Genomic DNA, 22665 nt, shown 5'->3' on the forward strand with positions numbered 1-22665 from the left:
AATCAAATTTCATTCTACTGATTTTGGAGGTTTTGAATGGTTCATTTAAAAAAAAATAGCTGGTTACCTGCAGCTGGGAAACTTATTAAGTAACAACAACAAAAATAGATCTTTGCTTGTTTGTGTTCCTGAAACGAAAGGGCTTGTGATGTTAGAGATTATTTCATAGTAGTAATTAAACCACAACACTAAATAGAATAAAAAATGAGAGGAAGTGATTTCTTGTAAACCAATTTAAATTGAACATTACTGCATGCTGCCAGATTTGACCAAAGCCAACATCCAGTAGGTCTTTTATCAATCTCAGCCTCTCTAGGTCTCAGCCTCCACTCTGTCTTTTTAGTCACTAGCCTCCAATAGTAACTTTGATTATGTTACCAAGAGCTTATGGGTGACAGATTTTCTGACTGACAAAGATGCTCTGCCTTGACCAAACTTTAGTCCAGCTCCACTGAACCCTTTTGACTACGTCTCACCAGTGGCCCATTTAGTCCAGTTTTAGCAGAAATCCTACTGGGTCAGTTTATTGAAAATCCTCCTCCAAGATAAGGCTATCTGATCAAATTCCTTATTCCCCACTCTCAATATCTTTTCACTCTGGGTTGCCTTTAGCAAAAACCCTGTCTAATGTGTTTAGCCAGATTTCCCCTAACTCTAATGGTTCCTCTTAGCAATTCCGATCCACCGGTCCCCACTTTGCTCCATGACTAGAAATTCCCACTTGTAGTCAGAGCTGAGCTCAATCTCTCTCCCTCAATATGAAACACCATTGTAATAAAAGTCTGCTCTACTGTCTTTAACAAGTGTTGGCGAATAATTTCTTTTATAGCAAAGGAATACGCTTGAGCTTGACATCTCATTTTGATTCCTCATCGGATTAGTTTTCAAAGAAAAAATATAAGAGCTAACATTTACTGAGGACTAATTGCATGCTAGCTATTATAATCACACTTTGCATGTGTAATTTTATTTAATGTTAAAAATTTTCCTGTATCTGACATGTGATAAAGACCACACACCTGGGTTGCGGTGGGATTGAATGTGATTTGTTAGGTATAGAATATAGCAACAGATTAACAGAAAAGGTGCCTGCCCATTTGTAACATATTGATAAAAATGAATTGCTAGTAAGAATTTTGAAATAGATTGCAAAAAATGACTCCAACTCAATTTTAACACATATATGTTAAACTAAAAATCTCAATTAAGGTCCTTCAGTTCATTTTAACTTATAAGTATGTGTTAACCCTCTTATTACATTTTATAACAATATCTAAGAAATATAACCCCATGCCATAAAACTCTAAATAAAGAGAAGTTAATATAATTAAAAAATATTATGGAAAATATAATATTTTAAAAAGCAATGAATATATATTGGTTATGGTTTTAAATGCCCATGAGTCAATTAACCAGATCTACCAAAAAGACACCCAATATAGAAAATAAAGATATAAATTTCAAATGCAGGCATTTTTCTTGAGAGGGAAGGGGGTATTGGAGGCTTGAATATAAAAAGAAGTGAAATAATACCTATCTGCACCTGATATAAAGATATCTTGCAATAACCCTTTAAATGTGCTATTAGAACCATTTCACCAAAACTGCTTTTCATATGCAGATACACAGTGATGTACCCTGGATGAAAATGCACGCATGGATGAATTTACATGTATACATCATATGCAATACACCCACATATGTATAAATATGCCACATGTTTGTAAATTAAAAAAAGTTTGTTTATGTATATACCAGGATCAAATTATTTTTATTTTTTTTTAACGTTTATTTATTTTTGGGACAGAGAGAGACAGAGCATGAACGGGGGAGGGTCAGAGAGAGGGAGACACAGAAGCCGAAACAGGCTCCAGGCTCTGAGCTGTCAGCCCAGAGCCCGACGCGGGGCTCGAACTCACGGACCGCGAGATCGTGACCCGAGCTGAAGTCGGTCGCCCAACCGACTGAGCCACCCAGGCGCCCCAGGATCAAATTATTTTTAAATATCAGATGTATTTTAGATGTTTTAAATAAGACTGCACGTGGGATTATTACAAGCTTATTTCAACACTGTGACTTACAGCTTGTTTTAATATGCGGTCTTTGAGCAGTTACGTTAGCCATATTTGAATATATGTGTATGTACTGGACTTTTCGATGTTAATATACTTTTCAATATTTTATACAAAATAATAAAGTTGAATATTTTAAATGGAAAATGTGTGCAATTAATGTAGGTAAAATTAAAAGAATGATATGAAGCACATGCTAAAAATTTTGTCAATGTTCATATACATCCTAGATTGATATTTACTACTATTGTGCACTATTAAAATTGTGCACAAATTACTAGTACAGAAAATCATTTTTCAAAATTTGTTATTTGATACTTCTGACAATCTGTTAGTATTTCCTTTCATAATAATGTTAGGTAGATATTGTTGAAAAATCTCTTGTAAAATTTACGAAAACACATTATTATCTTGTAAACCATTAGCATTCTCTTCAAAGAAAGCCTTAATTGTATTTTCTTAATAAATCTTGTAGCTCTTTTAGTAATACAATGGTAATACAAATGTAGGGAAAACAGAATAGGGAAATCAAAATATATTTTGGCATTACTTACTTTCATAATGAATCTTGAAACCGTTGTTAGAACGGCTGTTGTCTGTTGTAAATAGAAGGTATATGAAATTACTGCTACTGAATAGAAACTGGGGCACCTGTGTACCATTATAAGATCCAAGTAAGGGTGACAGCAGATTTGGCCCATCATGAACTTCCAGAACATCATAATTCAGTTCAGTCTGAAACCTGAGATTAAGAGACACATGTAGAAATATTTTTATTAGAATACCACTATAAGGAAAACAATAATTTAGATTGCTATTTAAATGACTATTTAAACTTTTTACCATTTTTGTGTTATACTTTTTCTTTAGCTTACCTAATATCATATATCACTTAAGACCTCATCTGAAGCTCTTCATCTTATGGGAAATTATCCTGAAAGAGGTATGTGCATACATTTGTTGTTCATAAGTAAGATTTCTTTCAAATATTGTGGAACATCCTCAGTAAATAAATGACCTTTTCATTGACCACACATATTTCGGGAGTTGCTTTTCTTTTATCTTCCTCATTTCATGGAAAACTATGTGATTTATATTTACCTTCAATCAAATAATCAGATTCTTATAGCAATTGTATATAGATTTCAAATCCGACTTCTGCTTTATTAGAGTGGTCCTTTTTTTGACAAGTCTATTTTGTCCATTAAAAATAGGTTTTTTTAAATTTCAAAATAGTGGTTCTAATTATAAGTAGGTAATGACAATAATGATGATGTAGTTGATGTTCACTAAGTGCTTGAGGCTCTTGCTAAATATTTTATCTACATTCATCTATCCAAGCCCTAAACTAACCCAGTAAGTGAGCCCTTATTATACTCATTTTGCAGGTAAGAAAACTGAGGCCTGCAGAACTTAAATGGTTCAAACCCAAGTCTCTCTCTCCCTAATGACTATACTAAGCCATGAAAAGCTGGTCAGTTGTATTTTTAGATTTCTGGTGGTTGTTACTGTTATCATTTTCAATTCTTTCAGAAGACGTAATTTTTATAAATTGCAATCAACACAGATCAACAATATTTTAACATGCATAAATACTATCAACAAAATAACATTTTGTGTTCATTCCCACACTTCAAGATTGTACAACATTCTGAATTGGAAATCAGAAATCTTAGCCGTGGAAAAACTTTACTTGGAATCATGGAAAATTGAGCAACTTATTGCCTTGTCCCTGATGATCCTGCAGCCCAGGAAATTCCTTTTCTACCAATGTATTCCTACATATCCTCCAGTTTTCAGCTTAAATATGTCCAGAAGCAGCCTTTCCCTGATATCAGTGTAGGTTAGTTTCCCTACTGTATTGCTTTATTTTATTGCACCTTTTGTGATACCAGTCATGGTTGTGTTTGCTTGTTTGATAGGTGTCTCCTTTAAGAGTCTATATGTTCCACAAGGTCAAACGGTGTCTGTATTTGCCAATGCTTTGCATATGGCAGACACTCAAATATTTATTGGATAAATGAAAGAATTAATATATTTTAAAGACAAAAATATCTTTCTTTACTCTATGGTTGTTACCAATTTTATACAAAGCATTCGATATACTTAGATACTTTAGTGTTTACCATGAACCTTGGGTGGCTCAGTGGCACCTGGGTGGCTCTTGGTTTTGTCTCGGGTCATTGCCTCACAGTTCATGAGTTCGAGCCATGCATCTGGCTCTATGATGTTAGTATGGAGCCTGCTTGATATTCTCTCTCTCTGCCCCTCCCCTGTTTGAACACTTGCTCTCTCTCTCTCTCTCTCTCTCTCACTCTCAAAAATAAATAAATAAACTTAAAAAAATTAAAATGTATCTTCCAATGCATTTTTGGTAACTAGTTGTCTCCAGTACACTCTTAAAAATAATTTTTAGTTACAATGTCCATCAACTTTCAAAAGATTACTTTACTATACACTTGCCAGCCTTTTCCAGTATTACAAAATTAAACTACATTATTCTTCAAATAACAAAACAAAAGAAAACTCAAAACCTGGTCCAAACAATTGAATGGAAAATCTAAAAACCAGAAACTTTATTTCATTATAAAATACAATTACAAATACAGCATATAAGTAGTAAAAATTAAGTGTACAATTCAATACTATTTAAGAAGTGCAATTGAAATATTTTTCCATCTGTACCACTTTTATATCCTGTTAACAATATACTTAGTAAAATGAATGAATTTCATAAGCTTATCTTAGTCTTTATTTTGCAATATGGAATATATTGCATTGGTCTAAAAATAACTTTTCCAATAATACAATTTAGAATAGGAAATATATAGGAACACACTACGTCCTTTAAGTAAATGATCAGACAATGGTACATTGTGAATCCATTATTTGGTTGTTTTGTAGTCAGTCTATTGCAGTATTAAAACTGGAGTTTCATTTCGATAGCTAGTCAGCTGATGATAACCAAATTAAAATGCACAGAAGAGTCAGAGATTACTCTGAATTGAAACCTAAAGAGACAAGTCTTAATAGAATAGCAGCATTAACTGGTGATGTAGAGAACAATGTTCAGTAGGAATGAATCCTTAAAAAGAAAATCATCACAGATTCGCCTCAAGGAATTATAAAAATACATTACAATAATAAGGGAAATGAATTAGGGTTACGCAATAATCTGAATTTCTTTCATTTTGTGTTTCAAGATAGTTGTACACATTCCTCATAAATTGTCTCAATCTAGTGTTCATTTGTTTATGACATTAAAGTTAGTGTTATTCATAAACAAATGTTATGGAACCACTAGATGATATTCAAAATGAAATCAACCTTATCTTACTCAATTTTTGTTGTCTTTTAAAAACATTCTTGATGTAATCCAAACCCATTCTGACCAAATTGAAATAGTCTTCATTAATTTAAAAATAATAATAATAAAAAAAAAACAGTTGCTGTCTGGAAGACTGATACTGATGGCTGTGGTCTAGAAGTTGAAGACAAGAAAAGGGATAGAAAGACAGACTTAGGATGATTAATAAACAGGAAATGAGTTCATTTAGAAGCTGGCAAATATTGAGAAAATTTACAAACTGTTGGAAGAAACAAAGCAAAATTCCTCTGCAGATCTGAAAATGAGACTTGCAAACTGTTTGGCTATGTTAAGAAGAGATAAACAGTTAGAAAACCACATAGGTTACTTGGCATTACTGTTTTGTTTTGTACTTGATAGACAATTTGATTTCTTAAGATTTCATTGACTTAAGGTACTTGAGATAATTTCAAGAAGCCAACTAACGGCTAATAGATTTATAATATTTTAGTTCTTTCTTTTTTTCCTGTAAATTAAATCTAAACAATTGCTACATTTGAGAATGTAGGAAAATAGCCATGCCACCGTCTTCATCATAGTATTTGGTTAAATTTTCATTCGAACCAAATTATTTCTAGGTATTAGAAAGCAAATGACATAACTCAGTAATAAATACATTTCATTCTTTGGAACTAAATTCTATGAAAAGTATTCTCAGAATGACAAAAACTATTAGAGTTTGCAACCAGTGTTCTCTTTTTTCAAATTTGTTTTTAACATTTTTTTATTATTGAGAGACAGAGAGAGACAGAGCATGAGCATGAGAGGGGCAGAGAAAGGAGGAGAGAAACAGAATCCGAAGCAGGCTCCAGGCTCTGAGCTGTCAGCACGGAGCCTGACACGGGGCTCGAACCCATGAACTGTGAGATCATGACCCGAGCCGAAGTTGGATGCCCAACTGACTGAGCCACCCATGCACACCGCAACCAATGTTCTTACAATAGCTTGGTTGGAAATCAGAAGGGAATTCGGTTTTTCAAGAATGTAATTCTTGTTTGCTACCTTAGAGATGATATCTTGTTTCTCAAAACAATCTTATGGGGAAAATGAAGCAACAAGATATTCTAGGGTCAGTAAACAAGGAAGTGATAGATGTACATATTTCTGATTTCAAGGTGACTATTTTATGCCTCTCACTTAATGAATAAACTTCTCACTTATTTTTTAACTCGATGTAGTCACTTGCTCACTGCTTCACTACTGACCCACTCCTTACCATCTGACAGCTACTTAAGATGTGGATTTTTTTAGTTTTTTTTTTTAATGTTTACTTATTTTTGAAGGAGACAGAGACAGAGCATGAGCAGGGGAGGGGCAGAAGAGAGGGAGACACAGAATCCGAAACAGGCTCCAGGCTCTGAGCTGTCAGCACAGAGCCCCACACAGGGCTCGAACCCATGAGCAGGGAGATCATGACCCGAGTGGAAGTCAGACGTTTAACCAATTGAGCCACCCAGGCACCCCAAGATGTGGATTATTTTAAAGAAACCAGTTTTATGACCAAGCACAATGACTATGGATAACCCTAGAGCAAAATCTTATACCATTAAAGGAGCTTCAGAAAGGAAGAAATGGAGGAAGATATTTAAATAATTTTCCTTTCAAATAAATACAACTCAAGAATCTAATGGGCTTGTGTGTGTGTATATGTGTGTGTGCAGGAAAGAAGGGTAGATAGAGGACTCAAGCTGCCAAATGAATATTTCAATTTTATATAACTTTATATAACTTTATACAACTATAAAGTAAAATTCTTTTAAAAAAGTAAAATTCAAAAGCAATATACTGATACAGTTACACCCTGTCTATTCTAAAATAGTGAAAATAACATCAATAAATTCTTAAAGCATTTCTAACTCTTAATTCATTCAGTGTTTGAGCTAATTAACAAGGAATTACATACATGCATATATATACATATATTTGTATATGTGTGTGTATGTGTATTATATTACACACAGACATTGATATCAAGGAGGTGAAGGAGCTAGGAGGTTTAAAATTTACTTCAGAGTGTGATTTAGGGACCAAGAAAAGAGACACAGTTGATAAGACTTGCTCAGGGGTGCTCAAGGGAAGATTTTTGGGCTCTAGGAATCATTTCTCACCAAGGCCTGTTCTGTTTCCCCTACAGAATTGTCCATTGTTGCTGTGCACAAATCCTAGCAATGACAATCACTTTTCAGGCTAATGCCTGCTTACAGCCTAACTTAAAGGATTTGTGTCTCAGTAAGCAGATAATTGAATAAGAAAGAGGCAGAGTAAAAAGTGTTAAGTAACTATATTTACCAAAATTAAATTGGGTTTTTGTCTATTTAACTGGTATTACAGCTTATAAGAATTGCTGAGAAGAGTTTTTTACCAGGAAGTTAAGTCTGGGATAGTCTAATTTAGAATATAGGCTGTGGGTGGCTCAGTCGATTAAGCATCCGACTTTGGCTCAGGTCATGATCTCACAGTCCGTGAGTTCGAGCCCCACTTGAAGCTCCGTGCTGGCAGCTCAGAGCCTGGAGCCTGCTTCAGATTCTGTGTCTCCTTCTCTCTCTGCCTCTGTCCCACTCACACTCTGTCTCTCTCTCTCTCAAAAGTAAATAAACATTTAAAAAAATAGAATATAGGCTGTGATATACAGGAGTTCACTTTAGATAATTCTGAAGATATCTACACAAGATAGGCAAGCAGCAAAGAGCCCCATGTAACTGCCTATTGGGAGGGATACAACATAGATGTTAAAAACTTTGGACAGAGAAAATGTGTCTTCAAACAAAAGTACAAAATCAAAAGTCGCAAGTGTGGTGCTCTGAATTATAAGCATAGCTTTGCAATCTGCTTCTCCAGTTGGCAACTCAGCCTACTTAGGGCTGAAAGATATCAGATATTATTTATTTATTTAATGATGGTTAATGACTCACACTAGTAAACCAGGGGGTGCTTTTCAATGGAATAATGCACTTGGTGTTAATAAAACCTAAATGAATTTTCTAGTGATAGTATTATGCTTATATAGTGTTTAAGACTTGAATATAACATAATGAATATAAGCTATTTTTAAAGTCATCTATAATTTCAGTCAGCTGGGAGGTAGAGAAAGTGAATTCTTAGGAACAAATCAATATAATTTTTTAAATTATTCAATGATATGATCAATATTATTATGTCATATTGTATATTCCAAACAGAATAAAAATCTATGTAATAAAGTAAGTTTGGTAATTTGGGTCCCACGTTCATGGAACACTGTTATTTGATAAAGACTTGATTCTGAATAAATAGTATGATTTTCACTAAAATTGCTATGGCAATGCAAGCTGTATCTCTGAATAAAGGATATGGTTTCAACATCACCACAAAAAGCTCTGCCAAAGTATTCTAAATATAAACTTTTTCTTTTGAGAGAGACAGAGAGAGAGAGAGAGAGAGAGAGAGAGCCCTAGTGAACAGGAGAGGGGCCAAGAAAAGGAGAAGGAGAGAGAATCCCATGCAGGTTCCAGGCCCAGTACAGAGCCTGACTCAGGACTTCATCACAGGACCGAGAGATCATGACCTGAGCTGAAATCAAGAGTCAGATGCTTAACCGACCAAGCCACCCAGGCGCCCCTCTAAATATAAACTTTTTTTTTAGTGTGTAAGTCATTGTTATGAGCTGATTTGTGTCCCCCTAAAATTCATATGTGAAGTCCTAATCCCTAGTACCTCAGAATGTGCCTACCTTTGGAAAAAGTTCCTCTAAAGAGATAATTAAGGTAAAATGAGATCATATGGGTGGTCTAATATGAACACTACCGTTGTAAGAAGAGAAAATTAGGAAACAGACACACTGAGGAAAGACCATGTGAAGACACAGGGAGAAGATGGCCATCTACAAACCAAGGACAAAGGACTTCAGAAGAAACAATCCTGCTGACACCTTGATCTCAGACTTCCAGCCTCCACAGCTGTGAGGAGATTCATTTCTGTTGTTTAAACCACTTAGTCTGTGGTATCTTGTTATGACAGCCCTAGCAAATTAATACAGTTGTAAGAAAGTTTGTGGGCTATAGTCAGGTAGGATGGTCTCATGTGAAATGTTTAATACTAACATCTGTCAAACAGAATTTGTTTTCTTCTCAACTTTTAACACTAGTGTGGATAGATTAATTCACTGGAGACCCTCTTGAATTAGGGAAGGATCATGTTATGTTTGTAGAATTCAATCATCAGCATAATTCTGCTATATTTATATGTTTGTATGATTTCCGTGTGACTACAAAGCTTACAAAGGTAACTTTTTCAAAATTATTTATTATTATTATTATTATTATTTTATTGAGACAGAGAAAGAGAGAGAAAGTGTAAGGGCTAGTCAGGGAAGGGCAGAGGGAGAGAGAATCTTATCAGGGCTCTACCCCAAGACCCTGTGATCATGACCTGAGGCAAAATCAAGAGTCATTTAACCATGTGAGTCACCAAGGTGCCCTGGTCCCTTATTCTGTTAAATAAAGGGGTTGGAAGATGAGGGGAGTCAATAATAAAATTAGGAAATTTTATAAATGCGTCCATTTCCATTTGTGAATACTGATCCAAGCAAAGACCTGAAGTTTCATTCTTTAACTTTGTAATAGTTAATATGGTCTTTCATGGTATAGATTATTTGATCAGTAAGATTAGTTTTCTTAGGAAAAAATATCCTCAACTGGCCAACCATTAATACACATGAATTTGGCACAGCCGTGTTTTTGAAGGAATTGTAGGTGTAGGGATGTGGGTAGTGTGCTTAAGTGCTGAAGCTGCAATACAGTATAAATTCAAATGTGTTTACAACAATTTTGCCTTTTGAAATACAGCAGAAAACACAGGCCCTTTAAAATACAGGACAAGGGGCGCCTGGGTGGCGTAGTCGGTTAAGCGTCCGACTTCAGCCAGGTCACGATCTCGCGGTCCGTGAGTTCGAGCCCCGCGTCAGGCTCTGGGCTGATGGCTCGGAGCCTGGAGCCTGTTTCCGATTCTGTGTCTCCCTCTCTCTCTGCCCCTCCCCCGTTCATGCTCTGTCTCTCTCTGTCCCAAAAATAAATAAACGTTGAAAAAAAATTTTTTAAAAAAATAAAAAAAAATAAAATACAGGACAAATATGGGGGACCTGGGTGGCTCAGTTGGTTAAGTGTCCAACTTTGACTCAGGTCATGATGTCATAGTCTGTGGGTTTGAGCCCCATGTCAGGCTCTGTGCTGACAGCTCGGGGCCCAGAGCCTGTTTCAGATTCTGTGTTTCCTTCTCTCTCAGCCCTCCCCTGTTTTCACTCTGTCTCTCTCAGTCTCTCTCTCAAAAGTAAAGATTAAACAATTTTTTTAATTAAAATATATAGGACAGCTAAACACATTAAATTAAGGGCCCCATGTTCATATTTAGATAGTGTGCCATATTTGGCCCACCTTTCATATCTCAATAGTACTGATAGAACATTGAACAAATAGAAAATCAACTTGACAACAGGCTGAAAGGTTAAAGGGGACAAATGTCTGAAGCATTCAAGGCACAGAAACTATTACAATAAAACTATACATTGATTTAGTAAATAAAATGGATAATGCCGACTATTGTTTTAGATAACATGTACTTTTTTAAAGGTAGAAAAATATTGGTAGAGACCTTTCAAATGTAATTTTGATAGAGTGTCCGGGTTCAGCTTCAATCACCCACTCACAGTTCAAAGAGTCTTTATAGTATCCTGGCCATCCTGGTGAGAGAATCAATCCACTGGGTGCAGAAAAATGGCCACCACATGGAGCTGAAAAATGAAATCAGAGAATAAGTAAGAATAGAACTTTTATAACAAGTTGTAGAAAGTATTATTAGTAGCAACTATAATTTTTAGAATAAATTTCTGCATGTACTTTGTAAATGCTATTTAATAACTTTTTGAAGGTAAAGCTCCATCTGGTCCTTCTATTGCTGAATGATTATGTTTCTTAGAAAAATTAGTTTACTTTTTGAAATATGGCATAGTTATGCACTCAGCATGTCAGATAAACTCAATATCCTCAAGTGTCCTAACAATATCCTTTAAATACATGCTTGTGTCTCCATCATTTTCATGTTCAAAGCTTGAAAACAATGTAAATTGTTAGTTTTAGTTTGTCTCCCTTTCATTTTCTGACTTACATTATCAAATACTGCTAATTAATGCTACACACTGCCTAAAACTCTAATCTTGCTTATTCCAGAGTCCCTACTACAATTTGGGCCTTCATTGATTCTGCCTCTTCCCTGATTTCCCATCCACTGATTTCTCTCTTGCTTCAGTCCAGCTGTCAGAATAATATCCTTCAAATTACAGTTTCATTATACCATCCCCTTCCCTAGACGTCTATTTTCATCCGTTTTCCTTTAACACCAGATTCAAATCCTCAGTTTACAATTTCAAGTATATAATTTTCTGCTTTTCTGTAAATTTATACACAATTGAAATCACAATGATAACATTGTAATTCCAGTAGGTACTGATTGGGTCTTTTGGGGTAAATACCTCATTTTGGAGACGAATAAGCCCGGTCCAGAGAAAAGCAACTCCTCAAAGTACACTAGGCTTATTAAATCTTATTAATAAGTACTTATTAAAAGTACTTTCAAGTTATTTTTTTTTTTACAAAACAGGACCTCAAAATTGGTCCTCTCCCATTATCTCCCAGTACTGGTAAATGAAATCACCAGCCACAGAGTTGCATAAACCAGGAAGCTAGAAGTAAGCATTTTCATTTTTCCTTAATCCTTACCATTTATTCTCATATCCAACCTATCCTCAATGTCTTGTTTTTTTTCATCTGTATAGCTGCCATTTGAGTGTCAATTATCATAACAGGGTGCCTGGGTGGCTTAGTCGGTTGGGTGACTGTTGATTTCGGCTGAGGTTATGGTCTCAGGGTTTGTGACTTTGAGCCCCACATTGAACTCTGTGCTGACAACAAGGATTCTCTCTCCCTCTCTCTCTGACCCTCCCCTGCTTGTGGTTTCTCTGTCTCAAAATAAATAAATAAACATTAAAAAAATTATCATATCATAATTTCATCTCTGCAGTACACCCTCATAACTAACCCTTCTAACTGGCCTTTTCATCTACATTAACTATCCTCTATGCTATAATCTCTATGCTATAACCAGAGTGGTGTTTTTAAACCTCAAATCTGACCACACCCTTCAATGGCTTCCATCCCTGTTGACACATAAGGCCCTGCCCATCTAGCTGTTCTTTATGCTCTCTAGCCTACACTCAACTTCTCTACTTTACTCTGCAGCCCAACTACCTTAACCTACTCCATACCTTCAGGACATACACACAGAAAACAAAAAATGGAGCAAAGAGTATTTGAATTACTAAAAATTATTCAGAAAGAAAAAAGATCAAATATATACTATTAGCTTTTCAACATATTAGAGAGCATTCCCAAAGACTTACTAGGTTATATTTTTATTTTCTCTTAAATAGTTCCATTTAAACTTTATCCCATTTGTTTATATTTTTGTTGTTTACTTACTTTTTTGTTTTACCTTACAAAATTTCTAAAATCTATTGCTCCAGACACTATTTTTACTAGTTTTCATTTTTGAAATAATTTGATACAACCCAAAGAAAATAGGAAATATTTATAAATTGGCCTAGGAACGCAGCATTACTATAAATATCCACTTAAGAAAAGTATTTTTATGTGAAATTGCCAAAATTTGTTATTTGTATGCAAAAGAAAATCTTTCAGATAAAATTAGATTTTCTTCTGGGGTGCCTGGGTGGCTCAGTCGGTTAAGTGTCCAACTTGGCTCAGGTCATGATCTCGTGGTCTGTGGTTCAAGTCCTGCATCGAGCTCTGTGCTGACAGCTCACAGCCTGGAGCCTGCTTCGGTTCTGTCTCTCTCTCTCTCTCTCTCTCTCTCTCTCTCTCTCTCTCTGCCTTTTTTCCCACTTGTGCTCTGTCTCTCTCTCTCAAAAATAAACATTAAAAAAGATAGATTTTCTTCCTTAGTAGAATTTAATTTTGTTTCCTAAAAAGCTTTCAAAGGAGACCATTTCCATGAGGATTATTTACTCCTCTTTGTTACAATGACTCATAATTAGGTTTCCTGTAGGGTTATTTTGTATTTCAAAAATAAAATTATGTGCATAATAGCCACTTAAATTACCATATTTTAAAAGACAGAGTAAAGTATCTTAGTGAGAGAAGGTCCTAGAATTATGGAGAATTCCTGACAGAAATCCTAAATATGTCATGGACTCATATTGTTTTAGGCAAGGATTTGTGCACTTCAGTATAATCATCGTTAAAAGAGGCAATCAGTCATAAAATTAACAATTGAGTAATGGGCCATAAAGGATTAAAAAGTAAAATACTCAGAAGCATTTTAGCTGGTCCCTCTCTCCAAAGTATGAGGGAGGCAGTTAGGAGAGGGCTTTAAAGCAAAGGAGTAACATAAAAATGTGGTTACTGTCAGCTCCCTGAAAGGAATTTTCTGAATGATGACCCTGTTAAAAGGTATGTCTTCTAGTTAACTTATGATATGTTCCGAAGCAGCCTGTCTCTCTTACACATAGGGTTGAACCTCCCCAAAATTATTATTCCAAAAGTATGGGAACAGACTCCCCGAGAAGGTATGAAACGCGAGAGAGAGACAGGTGCTCAGTGCAGATCAGTCAGGACCAGCCTCATGATCATAGTGACTAGCAGGCAGGTGGCAGGGGGATGTGCACAAGGAGAAGCCACAGTGTAGCCAGAGCAGCAGAGTATGGAGACGACAAAATGCAGGGAAAAATAAGGGAGATCAAGTATAGAGAAAAGAGATGTAGAAATCTACCTGAAACAGACAGAAGTATAGAATATAGGGAAAAAAGAGAGAGAGCATATGTGTGCATGTGAGGGAGTGGGAGCTTTGGAGCAAAGAGCTACTAATAATATTAGTAACAAAGATTTGAACTTGTAAAGAGAAACTTAACTGTAAAGGGGATAACCATACAGACCCAAAGGTAATAAGACAATGGCCTACACCTCATAATTTTGCAATATCCATGCATAGCTTATATTAAATGAATAACTTTCTTCATATAGATTCACTTATATTTTAACTTAAATGACATTTTTAGACTTGCCCTGAAAAAAATATCCATGAAATCAGTTTTTAAGTGAAGCTTATAATTTTTTCCCCAAATATTTCCCAAAATATTATTCTGAAAATAAATATGTAGCTATTGATACGTACTAAATGCTTACACATTTAACAACTAAGATCAGATTATGTACCTCTGGGTATAAAGACAACACAATCTGAGACAGATTTCTGTAAAAAACAGTAACTAATCCTTGTCTGAATACGGGAAACTGGAATATACACAAAGCAGGGAGATCAAGACCACACAAAGTATTTTGAAAGTCCCCTTCCTTTATTCACTCATTCGTCATTTATGCATTCATATTTTAGTCATGCCAACAATTGTGTGCCAGGTATGTGTTTGTGTGGTATTCGTATTACTTGTACTAATTAAAATTTATTGAATAAACATCTGACTAACATAACATAAACATACCGAATAACATTTATTGGGTGTGCCAGGAACTGCATGAAAAGTTTTTTGAATTATTTTATATGCGGCTCAGAAAAATCTAGCCATATGTACTATTATTATAGGGGAAAAAAAGAAAGCTAGATGTGTATTTAAATAATTTGCATATGTGGGGTCAAGGCAGACCACCCCGAGAAGCCTCTTTGGCATACTGCTTATTTTGAATAAATGTTACTTAATAGACTGTCTGTTCAAGGACACTCAGACTCCTCTCTGTCCCCCTGAAAGCAAGAAATAAGTCTCCCACATGAAGAGTACCTTCCCTGTACCAGGAGGTAGAGAGACATCCTTATCACCAGAGATGGTAAATTTACAGCCAAGGAGGTTGTATAAATAACGCTTGTTAATTTACTACCCCGGTCTAAATTCTGTTTAGAATTTCCTACCAACTGAAGCTCCCAAAATTTTCTTTGTCCTGCCAAGTCCTCAGAGATTCATTGTCTCTTTGTAGAAAAAGTATATAAACTACCTGCCTTGATCATTTCTTTAGGTTTCAATTTCATTACTTGGCCTCCTTGCACATGTAATAAAACTTTTTTTTTCCCCTCCTGTTAATCTGTCTCATGTAAATGTAATTCTTAGTCCAGTTGGGAAATTAATGGGTAGAGAAGAATTTTCTTTCCCTTTACATCTCAGCCAGCAAGGATTTGAACAGAGGCAATTTGCCTTCCTCACACTTCTCACATGCCAAACACAGAAACATAAAGTAAGCATGTCATAAACTCTATAAAACAAGATATGTTCATGGGGCAGGGGTCTGGAAAAGGGGATGAATTAAGTCCTCAAAGAAGAGAATCTGCTTAATTTGAGCCTTCAAAGATGAGTCAGGTTCATCAGGAGGAAAGAGAGAGATAGGCATAACAATGTTTCCAAAAGAGTAGAAAGTTAGGTTAGCACAATATTTAGCAATGCCAGTATCTTTCTTAGGGAACCAAGAAGTGATGGGACATTAAAGGGAAAAAAAAGGTAGAAAAAAACCTGGGAAGCTATATTATGGAAAGTCAACCACAGGCAATTGAAAAATTATAGACAAAGGATATATATATATATATATATATATACACAAAGAAAAAGATTTTCATTTAAGTGGCAATTGCATGTAAAGTGGACTAAGGGCAATACATATGGAGTTGATGAGATCATATACTATTATGCAGAGAAGGTATCATCAGACGCTGAGATATGATGGTAATAGGAAAGTACTGACTGCAAGAGATATTTAGGAGGTAGACTCAAAAGCATTTATTAATTACATGCAATGAGTGAGCAAGATGAAATCTCAACTGGTCATTGGGTCCCTGGCTTGTAATGGATGGATGGTGATTCCACTCCCATAATGGGGAGCACAAAACAGGATGGAATCTTACATAGAAAGATAATAAGATTTGATGCTGAGGCTAAAAGGTTTGTGAAATATCACAAGAAAAAATAGAAAATAGAATCTGGAGATCTTGTCTATATTGGGCATCATTTTCAACACAGACTAATGCTAAAGCTTTAATGCAGGTAGAAGATAAATGTGAACGGGTAGAGGGAAGAAAATTAAAAGGCGGCTTAAGATGCAACCTTTTGAAAAAAAAATAGTTTAATTTAATCAAATTAAGTAGGTATTGACCGATACTCATTATTATATCACTGCATTTTGGCAAAGGCTGGGATGGACTATTTCTGCTTGGGTCATTCTCTCCTTTAACTGTTTAGATTAAGATATCTGTAGCTGGTAAAATAAATAAACACCTAGATTTTAATAGCTTAACAAAATAGTTTATTTCTCACCTGACCAAAATGGCCTTCAAATTGACAAAACTTTAGACAGACTTAAGACTCCAGATGACTCACCTAACTTCCTTCAGTACTTTTCCACTAGCCCACCTCAGCCCTTAAACCATCCCTCAGTGCAACTGAGTTCAATTTCTATTGCAATAGTCTTGAATAAAGTCATACATCCTCCTTGCCTCTAACTCTGGTGAAATATTTCTTTGACACAATCATGTGGCAGTATAATGAGATCATTCTACTAGCAAGATAGTCTTCCCCCCCGACCAAACTCTCATGACACAGGACGAGAAAGGGTTGGCCTCTTTCAATGTGTGACTTCCTAGACTGCCTTGCAGGTTATTTCCATTTCAGTTGGCCGGAAAGGAAACAGAGCGTAGAAGACCATTCTGTGTATGCTTTTTATGAACCATGGCCTACACGTTATTTATACTACTTCTGCTTACTCACACGGTCATATCTAACTGCAAAGGAAGCTGTGAGAAGTCCTTCAGCTGGGTAACTGTTTCCCCATCTACAATTCTATATAACTAACAGGGTAACACAGCTTAAAGATGAACAGCTACATATTTCTGCCATACCAACTAAGAGAGACATGTGTTCCAGTTTGGAGTATGTTTTTATATACGTTACTTAATTTGATTCTTTAATAATCTTGTAGCATAAAAATGCTGGTTTCTTTCCTTTGCCAGTTTTGCAGATGAGGAAAAAAGCATAAACACAACTTCACAAGAAACACAGACCTGGGTAGTGGCAGAGGTGAGATTCGAATTTGAATCTTAAAATTCCAAATAAGGCACTATTTCCAAGATAGATGTATTGGATTCCTTTTTATAAGAGACATTTAATTAAACATACTTTATTCTCTTTAAGGTAGATTTGATGAAGACAAAGATGGATGGTTAGGGGGAAAGAATATTCAACCCAAAGATTGTTTAATACAAATGTGAAATTCTAGCAACACCATTTAAAAAAAATGTTTATTTATTTACATTGAAAGAGAGAGAAAGAGGCAGAGAGAGAGGGAGAGAGAGAATCCCAACCAGGCTTTACATTGTCAGCTCAGAGCCTGATTTGTTTAGTTTCTGCTATATATAAGATATTGTGCCAGGTGCTAAAATTAAAAAACATATTCATGTGATATTTCCTCTGCCCTCAAGAGACACACACTCTATAAAGAAGACAGACACAGCTAATATGCAGTACCAAGTACATGCTTAAGCTGGGTAGACAGTCTAGCAACACAGGCAGGGTCAGATAACATCCTAAGGACATTAAATGGAAAGAATTCTTAAAGGCAATTTTGTCAGAAGTGAATTTAGATTGAAGGAGAAGGAGAAGACGGAGGAAGAGGAGGAGGAGGAAGAGAGGGGGGAGGAGGAGGAGGAGGAGGAGGAGGAGGAGGAGGAGGAGGAGAACAAGAAGAACAAGAACAAGAAGAAGAGCAAGAATAGAAGATAGGGAGAGTTGGACAGAAAGAGCAGAGTTAGGAAGTGAGAAATACTAATGTGTATGAGGGAGAGTCCAATAGTTCTGTGTGTCTGAAGCTTACACTTTTTGGAGGAAGAAGGAGAAGACGTCATGGTTTTATGCAGTGGTTACTCCTTTTGAAGCCTTTCCAACCTTAGTGGGCACCTCGGGAACTTGTTAAATGCATATTTCCAGAATACACTTCTAGTAATTATAGGGTGGGATCCAGAAAGCTCCATTGTGAACATGATCCTCCCCCCACCCTGTCTTCACAGGCCATTTTGCTGCTGTTAGCCCATAGACCACTGACCAAATCTAAGATATGACTGGTCTGTAGCATCAAGATTCTCCTGGATAATGTCTCAGGTTCCTGAGATAAAGAGGTGTTTTGCATCTGTTAGTGAAATACAGATTGTTGCCTCTAAGCCCCCTTGTCTTTGGCAATAAAAACAGGGCATGCATGACCAATATAAAGTAGGCATAGTTCATTTATCTACTTTTATTTCTCTAAGGTCTGAAGAAAGTCTGTTATAAATAATTTGCGTTGGAGTGCTGACTCATTTCTGTGTTGCTTTAAGTAGAACGGACAAATTCAAAATAGCCAGTATGTTTTAAGACCTGTATGAAAGAGTCAAAAGTGCCTCAGCCTACATTCAGATAAAATTCAGATAATGTTTAGTGTTCCACAGCAGGAGACGCTCTTTCATCTGAGAAGCAGCAGTTAGGTGCTCACAAGGGATTTGTGGATGGGAAGAGATGGCTTTGATCTCAGGGGTTTGGCTATAAGTGAAATTACAAAGTGAGTATTCTAACATTTGGTCTGAGAGATAGCCTTTCTGTGGAGCTGTGCATGATAAAATCTAGGTACCACATCCAGGTTATCAAACACTGATGTTTCCATCCTTCTCCCTATCCTACCTGGCTTTAGGGATATAGGTATGGGAAGTAATCACTGACTCTCTTCAACCTCAGAGTGGTTGGGTATTGTTTCAAAGAAAATAATGAGAAACATGTTGGGTCTGAATTTAGGATAAAAAGAGAAACCAGAAACACACAAATTAAAGGGCCAGGGTTACAGAGAAACAGGCACAGCTCTACACCTTCTTCCATTGCCCCTTTATCCCTTCTCTCAGACTCATCCCCCTCTCCCCCGCCCCAACAGTGGGAGCAAAACCTTGCAGATTGTTAGTACTTCCATTTCCCTAGGGTAGCTCTCCAGGAGGATGGAATTTAATACTACATAAACACGTAATTAAAAGTGGGGTTTATTTTTAGATGTACACACATTCTCTCAGTGAGAACCACAAATAAATTCTGATCTATGCCTTGGATTGTCACTCTCATTGCTCCCTCAAAAGAAGTCCCTCCAAAGAGAATGCAATATCTGTGAATGAGAAGGGTTTCCTTTCATTTGAAGCTAATTGAGTTCAAGAGAAAAAAACTCTTATACTCAAAGGGAAAGTTCATCAGGCATGTGGATTCAGCCTTTTCTCCCAAAAGTTCTTCAAGGACTTCCATCCCGTCCTATTCACTGAAAGAATTCTCTCAGATAACCCATTAGAGAGTAAGAATGAGAATAAGCCATAGTGATGCAGAAAGTTCTCCTCTGAGGGCAAGGAAGTTCTTGCTTGAGCAAACATTTTATGGTGCATTCTGAAATTGATGGAACAAAACCAGAAATGGTCTCTTTCCTTTTTTCCTTTCTTTCCTTTCTTCTCCTTTCCTTCCTTCCTTCCTTCCTTCCTTCCTTCCTTCTTCCTTCCTTCCTTCCTTCCTTCCTTCCTTCCTTCCTTCCTTCTGCTGCTTTCAAGCATGCACTGGCAAATCTCCATCTCCTTAAAAAAATGTTGGACAGATCCTCTAATATTCTCATCACTTTCAGTATTAAAAAACTTGGTCTAGCCCAGTGGAAAATTCTTATCTTATTCTCTCCACCCATCCATCCAAGGTCCATCCTTGATGGCCATAGAGGCTTGGAAGATGGGGAGAAGGGTGCTGATGGAGAATCAGAACTTGCTGATTCACTCCTCCATTCACTTCAGCACTTGGAATAGTCTCCTCCCTTGTCTTGACTCCTTCCTCTTCCTTTTAGGTTCTTTTCCTTGTTATGTGTCAGGACTAGGACAGGACAGATTGTGCTGTCAGTCTTTCCTGGCTATGGCTGTTTTCCCCATTACCCCTGACTGTTCCCTGATGCCTTTATTTGTCAGATATGGAAAATATTTGTTCTCCATGAGAATAAATGTGTCCTTTGAAAAGACCAAGAGTGGGGAAGGTGGCTTCTTATAGGAGGAAGAAGCTACTGCCTACCCCTGGCAGTATACCCTATGGTTTCAGGCTGTTGAGTTTCCTACAGTTGGTGGCCAAGCTTGGGTACCTTCTTTAGTATTCATTTAATGCATAGGAAATGCATATCACTGACTTGCCAAATTGTTTGAACTAGACAGCTTTCTTCATCTTCAGTCTGTCAGCTTTCACCACTTTTCCTCCTCTTGTTCAATCAGCACAGAAGACAGATCAGCAAGTACTACATTGTATAATCAGATATCCACCTGGGGATTCTTGTTTCTCATTCTCCCAGGCAACTCCATTCTCTATGAGGGATTCTTCTAAAGCCCTTCCCTTCAACTTGGATTGAGAAGAAAAAGACTAGCATCCTCCTTCCTATAGGGAGATAAATGAAAAACTGAACAACTTTTGACTTCAACAGTTTCAGATAGATTGACAGATAGATGGATAGATCTAGATCTTGATCTGCCTTGCTTTCTTTTTGCTGCTTATGTAAATTGGGAGTGGGGTGCCTGAAGTTATGATTAAGAGAGATGAGTTAGTTAGAACACACTTAACTAGCCATGAAGGGGGTATCTGGACTTCAATTTATTATTATCTTTATGATTTTTTTTTATAGAATGGGTATTGAAACTTTTTTCTCCTTGGTTGAGCATCTAGGTGGCCAATTCCAAAGCTATAGAAAAATTTGCTTCTATACATTGTTTGCCATACATTTTGCTCCTAATGTTTTTTCTTGTCAGGGAGGCTACAATGGCAATAATATTAAATATTATGAATCTTCACAAGGAAGAGGTGACTTCACTTTCGCTTAGTTTTAACTTGGTGTCTTAATTAAATCAACAGCTTTGAGCCAATAGCAACTCATCTGACTCTTCCAATGTATTTCATTATGTGTAATCCTCTTTATCTATAAAGCAGTCCAATGAATGTATTACATCCTAATTATATTCAAGAACATGACCATGTAATCCAGAAGGCCAATATTCTATTTCCATTTTTGTTGAGGGGATTGCTTTAGATCAAAGAAGCTATTGTTAGCTAGCTACAGCTCAGAGAGCAAGGGAGACATAATCCAGGTAAAAATGAGGAGAAATGCAGATAGTGTGTATGCATCAGAACCCTTCTGAGTCTCAGTGGAGAAATGACTATGAAGAAATTAATCAGTGAGCATAGATGAATTGGGCAACAAATCATTTCTACAGAACTGAATAGGAACAAGGGAAGAAGCCCAGTTAGGGACTTATTGTAGCAATTTGGGCCAGAGATTATGGTTGCTGGGACCAGGATGTCAGCAGTGGAATAAGTAAGAACTAGATGAGTTTTGAATATATTTCAAAGGTACAGCTAACAGATTTTTCTGATGGATTATGTATGGCTGTAATAGAAAGAAAGGAGTCAGAAATTACTCCAAGAAGTTTGGCTTAAATTATTGGAAGAATGGAGTGCTATTAATGATGATGGGGAAAGTCTGTGACAGTAGCAGGTTTGGAGTGACAGGGGGAGATCAGATCAGTTTTGGACAGGTTAAGTTTGAGATGCCTATTAAACATCTACATGGAAATGTTGAGTAGGAAGTTGAATATATGAGTCTGGACTTCAGGGCAAAGAACTAGGCTGGTGATGTAAATTTGAGAGACATCAGCACATAGATATTATTTAAAGTTAGAGACTGGTTGACAGTTACCCATAGAGTGAATGGAAATAGAGAGGGGAAAATATTCAAGACCTAACTCTGAAACAAACAGAGATCATCAGGATGAGGAGAAACCAGGAAGAGAGACTAAAATGAGCCTGAGTAGTATATTTAATAAAATGAAACTCAAAAAATATATAAATTTTAGATTGTCTAACTTATTTTACCATGAACAGTTAAATAATTATAACTCTAAAGTATTAAGAAACATCTGATTTTAAAAAGTAAATGGTTATGTACTTCAGATTTTATAACAAAATAATGAATACATTTTAACCCAACTCTCATTTTTGGCCTGTAAATAAATCCTTCTCATCTTTCAGTCTACCTGAGTTGAGTTCAGTAGCTTTAAAAAATGACATTCACCAATGAATAATAAATCCTCATACTCAGGAACAGTTTCCTTCTATGACTG

At 36.2% G+C, this 22665-nt stretch overlaps 1 protein-coding gene across 2 annotated transcripts in view; it reads right to left on the reverse strand.

Annotated features, from left to right (window-relative positions):
* The window catches only part of CSMD3 (CUB and Sushi multiple domains 3), a 1270863-nt gene that overhangs the window by 409254 nt on the left and 838944 nt on the right, over positions 1-22665 (reverse strand). For both annotated transcript variants that reach the window (XM_047842282.1, XM_047842281.1), the window contains 2 exons: positions 11065-11203; positions 2627-2814 (listed from right to left, as the gene is read on the reverse strand). In XM_047842282.1, coding sequence (XP_047698238.1) covers positions 2627-2814; positions 11065-11203 — 327 coding nt within the window. The remainder of the gene's footprint in view (positions 1-2626; positions 2815-11064; positions 11204-22665) is intronic.

This window comes from Prionailurus viverrinus, chromosome F2 (genome assembly GCF_022837055.1).
Source record: "Prionailurus viverrinus isolate Anna chromosome F2, UM_Priviv_1.0, whole genome shotgun sequence".
NCBI classification, from domain to species: Eukaryota; Metazoa; Chordata; class Mammalia; order Carnivora; family Felidae; genus Prionailurus; species Prionailurus viverrinus.